At 54.3% G+C, this 6,270-nt stretch overlaps 1 protein-coding gene across 1 annotated transcript; it reads left to right on the forward strand.

Annotated features, from left to right (window-relative positions):
• Positions 1-5,189: 5,189 nt before the first annotated feature.
• Positions 5,190-5,771, forward strand: WHR41_09655 (uncharacterized protein; the record flags this gene model as incomplete). The annotated part of the gene is made up of 1 exon (XM_069378257.1): positions 5,190-5,771. The coding sequence occupies one exon, from the start codon at positions 5,190-5,192 to the stop codon at positions 5,769-5,771; it is 582 nt and encodes a 193-aa protein (XP_069224848.1).
• Between the last annotated feature and the right edge of the window lie 499 nt (positions 5,772-6,270).

Below are 6,270 nucleotides of genomic sequence, written 5' to 3' on the forward strand. Positions count from 1 at the left end.
GGGTCACGTCAGTCAAGCTGGATACGCCGCCGGCAACACGTTCCAAGACGCGCTCGCGCACTATCGCCGAAGTCGAAGCTTACCCGCGGTCACCATTGACATGGGCCCGATGTTGGACGTTGGTGCGGGAAACGACGGCACTGTGTCGGCAGGTTTGTCGACTTCAGAAGCCACTTGGATGACGGAAGCTGATCTTCACGCCATAATGATCATGTGCATATCCGGAGAGATTACCAGTTGTAATTTTCCGCCGCAACTGTGCACCGGACTCCCCTCTGGAGGAATGCTGCAACTGGGTCAACATGAAACGCCGGAATATTACGACCGACCAATCTTTGCGCTTCTGAAATGCTTGGGCGTCTCCGCTGCCGCGGGAAAAGACAACAAAGTGCTCAGCCGCCGATCAAAGGACTTCAGTCACCAAATTTCAGCCGTGACTTCGATGGAAGAGGCGCGAAAGTGTATTGTGAGTGCTGTCAAAGCTCATTTGGCGAAAGGCCTGCGTCGCTCCGCTGATTCGATCAAGTCATCGCAACCATTGCATTCGTACAGCATCGATTCTCTCGGTGCTATGGGATTCCGAAATTGGGTCCGGGAGACGAGAAAGCCGATGTGAGTATGTTTGACGTACTCAACGCAAGGAGCATTAAAGAGCTGGCTGCGAAAATTGTAAGGATCTCTGAGTTGATTCCAGAGGGACTCGAGTCAGGGGAGTGACCCGGGAAGACGAATGAGCTGGGGCCCACGGGCGATAACATTCCTGCGGCCGGTCAAGGCTTGGGCAACCACGACATCAAGAGGACAAGTGACTGCGCATGACCGCTGGTCACGTGAGGAGCTACGGGTACTGTAAAGTAGCATTTGTCGGGCGCTAAATTAAGCATGACGGCGCTTGGTATGCGGACATGATTCGTTGACGTGGCAGGCTCAATGGCCCCTCCCCGCCTGTTCCCCCTTCCCCCTCGTCGTGTTCCCCCTCGTCGCGTGGCTTTTGCGGAAAGCGCGGCGGTAGAACGTCACGCGTCACATCTTCATGGACTATGAATGAAATGATGTTGACCGCGGCGCCGGCGAAATGCTTCTGGATAATCGATGATGATCCCGCCAGGAGCAGCCTCGCAACATTGGATTGGCCTCTACAGCGTTAAAACCAGATTGGGAGTCTCTCGGAAATCCAGGACTAGCCTCCAAGCCGGGGCATTGTATGCGCACGGCGACCGTTTCCGCAAGCCCAATGCCGGAGAGAGTGCACTTTCGCGGGGACCCTGTGCAATCACTGTCGCGTCCTCTCCACCAACGTGAGCATGACTTGCTGCAGGATTTTGAGGATCATGTGCTCAGGAACATCGACTGCTATCGACACTCGAGCAAGTTTTCGCTGCCTCGAAATTGCGAGTTCTGCAATGATGTAACCGCGTACATCTTGACCCGGTTCGATTTCAGACTCGGGAAGTGTGTCCAGAAACCATGGCGGGAGCACTGCCCTACAATAGTGGAGATACCCCGGTCTTTCGAATGGACTCGCTGCATCCTGATCCAACGTGCAGAACTTGATCGTGGTCGAATGGAACCAAGCAGGAGGCAGTCCCACAATTTCTCCGATTCCCATGCACGATCTAGATGTGCGGGTCCATCATCAGCTTGGCGCGGGACTCCCGTGGCTGTAGACAAACGCCGCCCCAAAACTCGATGCGACCGAGTTGTCGAGCACGAAGTATTGATTGGGAGAGGCGATGAAGTCATGAGCTTTGTCTTTAGCCGACTCGTGGTGTCCGCCAGAGGCGGTCGATACCCTTCACATGACCCCGTTGAAATGAGGCATATTGCACATCGTGGGGCCCGATCACGATCTTCGCTTTGATGGTGCAGTCTGTACTGTGCTATACAGCTTCCGGAATGTATTGTCCATAGCTTCTAGAACCATCGTGAGTAGGCTGTGCCACTCTTCCCTAACAGTTTCCCTGAGTTGGGGAGTCTGTCTTGCGTTGAAATTCGTCATGAAGAGGGGCGGGGAGAACGAATCCACCGAACAGGGCTGTCGCTGAACAGAAAGCCTCCGGGCAGGGGCGCAGTTCGTCGTTGATTGCGAGGAGAGTGATGCTCAAGCTCATTATCACACACTTCTCTTTGCCAGGAGCGATTGAAAGACCAAGGGAATCATTTTACATGTCAGAAGCAGCTGGCAATTATTCCAGAACATGGCTTGTTCTAAATTTAGACATGATTCAACAGTTTTGCCGCGCTGGCGTCACAGTGAAGTCAAGCTAGGAAATTCAGGTACAAGTCCCAGATGCGCACAAGACGAGAGCGACCTCTGTTGCGGCATTTGTAAATCATAGAAGCTGATGCTTGGAGCAGCGCTGTCGCGCAATCTGTGCGCCCCCTGCAGACGTGCCGCCAGGCCCGGGACGTGGAGGGTTGCGGAAGCTTTGGAGGCCGCAAGTTGCGGAAGCGGGCCGTCGTCCAGTATCTCACGAGGCGAGACGCGACCTCAAACATGAACCAATCGGAGCCGACAAACCCGAAATTGGCGCGCCTTAGCGTCGACCAATTCCGGCCCTGCGCAGGCTCCACACCATCATTGTCTGTCGACTGGACGCGACTCCGCCTCTGTCAGACTACATTAAATTACACCACCCTGCTACAGTAGACCAGCTCTAGTTTATGATGGCTTCATTATGGGCTTCACCACTGACGCGAGGGACCGGGATGCTTTGGCAACGTGCGTGCACGGAGCGACAAGTGCTCCAGATTCGATCGTGGCGTGACAGAAATCGATCGAGGACATGCCATTGATGTCGGGGCCGTTGCGCGGAAGGTGGGCAACTGGCCCGCGCACGTTGTGGCCTATATTGCATCATTCCGCTTAAGCACCTTAGATCTTCGCCAAGGTGAGCTCGAGTCAGACGAGCGGACGGCGGCTTCCCCAGCCGCCGGGGAACGAACGTCCGACTGGCGCGCGGTGGTCACCGCGTGCCCTGGCAGGCCGTAGGACCCCAGGCGAGCAGCCTGGACCCTACAGTAGAGACCTTTCTTCTGCTTCTCGACCATGTTACAGTGCTTGCAACGAGCACGGTGTCGCTGCAGCACCTGGTGCTGCCGATAAGATGGCAACTCGGCCAGTCTTCAAGGCTTGGCTGATTGCACGTATTTCGCTGGATGCTGACAGATCTACTTGTCACCCTTGTCCGAATGGTCTATACGCGTACGGAAGCAAGTCCGCTGTTTTGGCCCCTTCCGAAACACATCGGCTCAAGATTTGTTCTACACATGAGAAAGAAACGCGTCAATGGCCCCATTTTCGTTGCACGTCCTTGACACGACGAGCTCTATAAAGCCACTGACCGACTCCTCGTCATCTCAGCCTGGGGCAACGTCTTTCATCGTCGAGACCATTCTCGCCAGCTTGCACGGCCTAGCTGTGGCAATCTATTCTTGCGTCGCGCTGCTCGTGTGGTACACGTGCCGGCTGCGAGGATTTGAACACAACGGATTGTGAGTTGGCACTGTGCGCTGGCCGCAACATCTCGTTCGTCCTGTCAGGAAAGCTTACGACAGTTTCGCAGCACAAGAACGGCGTTTTACGCTGCACTTCTTGCGGGTCTCCCAATACTTCTAGACTCTCACTATTTTGGGAAGAATGCTCGAGTGTGCTTGCATATTATATGGCTGCTGGTGCAGTTGACGGCTGCATGCTGCTCTGTGGTTTTGCTCTGGCGGAGTCTCGGCGAACAGAAGGAACTCGCAGCGATCAGATGGTGAGTGTATGCTCGTGGAGAAACCTTTGAGCGCAGTACCAACCACTGCTGACATGGTGCACAAAGCTTGTTCACATTATTGGCCTTCTTGAAGATTGCGTGCATCGCAATCTTGCGCTCTGGCGTCGGAGCTCACGCTTGGGCGACCCACATAGACCCTCTTGCAGTCTTCTTCATATGCCTGACATTCTCCCCCGATGTCGTCTGCATGTTGTCGCGTTATCTTACATTGTGTCCGAGCACCAGCACGCTCGAACGTATCTCCAATACCAGTTCATAGCGCAGACGGGTTGTCGAAAGACACGTAACCTGCCGAGCGGGCTGCGATCCGCTGCTTATCGACGCAGCGTCTTCTTCCAGCATCCGGGCGCCCCGGACGCCAGAGGTTCACCGCCTTCTCTCCAAAACGCACTCTGCGACGTCCCATCTCTTGAATGCACGGCACGAAAATCCTGCGCCACTGCATGGTAGCAGGCAAACTGCACCGGCAGGCTCGCGCATCCAAATCGACATCGAGGATGAGCAGGAGTCAGGCAATAGAGACGATGCACATGGTCGCGAGAGAAGGTGGATCACCATCAATACACGCCAGTACTGTACCAGCGCGTGATGCGCTCGACCGTCTAGGAGGCGGCCTTGGCTCTTGCACTTTCCATCCTACGCGACCACCAGAACACGGTTGTCTGTCGTTATTTCGGCTCGATTGCAGAAATTGAAGAGTTTGATCACCGGACTCAACGTGCATATTCTTCCGTGGAGATCCCACAAATTTGGCGAGATGATGTTGCGCAGCAAGGGGTCTCCCACTCTCAGACATGGGATTGCAGTAGGAGCACAAAGTGTGAAGATTGCGCCAAGTCACGAAAAGCACACTTGCACGCCGCTCCGCGCCAAGAAGGTCACGGTCTGCCATGAGCTGCACACCATCCCCCCACGTAAGCATGCGAATGATTGATCCACATGTCTACCGAGCGCCTGCTGGCAGGGATTTTTTTACCTGCTCTGTCTGTTCAAGGGATGGCCAGTCCTGCCTTATTCCCTACTGTATCCCATCATACATTTATATGTCTCGGCAGCCCCAGTCATACCGAACCCCAAGCTCTTGTTGCAAATGGTGGCTAGACCGCTTACTGTAGTGTTGCATTTGATTCTACTTTTCCACAGCCGACACTATAACCTCACCACGTCGAGCCGAGCTGAATGCGCCCACTCGTTCATCGCACAATGTGGTGTCTAAGGGTGTCGGTTCTGTTCTGGTTCGCCGCAAGGCTTGCAGCCGTGTCTGATGCAAGCGGTGACGGCGTACCTCAGAAGTACTTCCACGAGTCGCCCGCCCGCAGTCATTCCGACGATCGTTTCGACAGAGGCCCACTGTCCAATGGTGAACGGCGCTCGCGTCTCTCTTGTCTGATTACCTTCTTTCTATCCACAATGAACGATATCGGCGTCGAAACATGGCTCATGCACGGCTCTTTGCTCGGGTGGTACTGGAACCGCAAGATCTTACCTTGGGACCTGGATCTGGACGTTCAAATTACGGAGAAAAGCATGCAGCACCTCTCCAGCTATTACAACATGACAGTGCACCGTTTCGAACTCCCCGGATCTGGTGTTGCTCGCGACTATCTGCTCGAGATCAACCCAAACTGGACCAATACCAGCTTTGACGATGTTGATAACAAGATCGATGCTCGTTGGTTGGATATGTCGTCGGGGCTCTACATTGACATCACCACGCTTCGCTACGATGACCATGCTGAAAGAGAGGATGGCGTAGAGGCAGTGGTGATGTGCAAGGACGGGCATCGATATTCGACGAGCGACATATTCCCCCTCGCAGACACCACATTTGAAGGTGTGGCGGCGAAAGTTCCCTCCGCATTTGCGACTGTTCTGGCGCAGGAGTACGGCGTTTCAGCACTAGAAAAGGCCGTCTTTGCGGGTCATCGATTCGACGTGGTCAGGCAAGAGTGGATGCCTCTCCTGGCCTCGGAGCGAGATGTCCGTGATTGATTGTTGACTTGCTGGTGAGGCTTCAGAGCCAAGTCATTCCCGAAGATCGAGCTGAGACGCGGGCCACAATAGCAGCTGAAAACAGAAAATAGATCGACAATGGTCGTTGGAAATGGGGTCGACTTTACATACAACAGCTAGGCAATGAGATGAGTTTTGAAAAAAATTTCTTTGTGGCAAGATCCCAAGATCGAATCATGAAGAAGGCGAGGAAAGGTTCAATGAGTGTCATGCGGGCGCTCGCATTGTCGTCTCCGACGGAACTTGTGCGTACGTTGGTGGCATTTCGAATGCGCATGGATCGTGGCTCACTGGTGAGTATCAGTCGAGCCATTCGGCTGCTGTGCTTGCTCTAGTCATTGCTTACAATTGGGATTCCCTTCACCTTGTCCCAAGCTCAGAATGCCAACCTCCTGAGCAGGTTGCTGAATGGTGCTTGGGATGCCGGCTTTTTGTGGCAGCATCAGCTTTTGGCAAAGCATTTGTTGGGCGAGCTCCC

Source organism: Cladosporium halotolerans, assembly GCF_011745625.1.
Source record: "Cladosporium halotolerans strain TM138-S3 chromosome Unknown Sca206, whole genome shotgun sequence".
NCBI lineage: Eukaryota > Fungi > Ascomycota > Dothideomycetes > Cladosporiales > Cladosporiaceae > Cladosporium > Cladosporium halotolerans.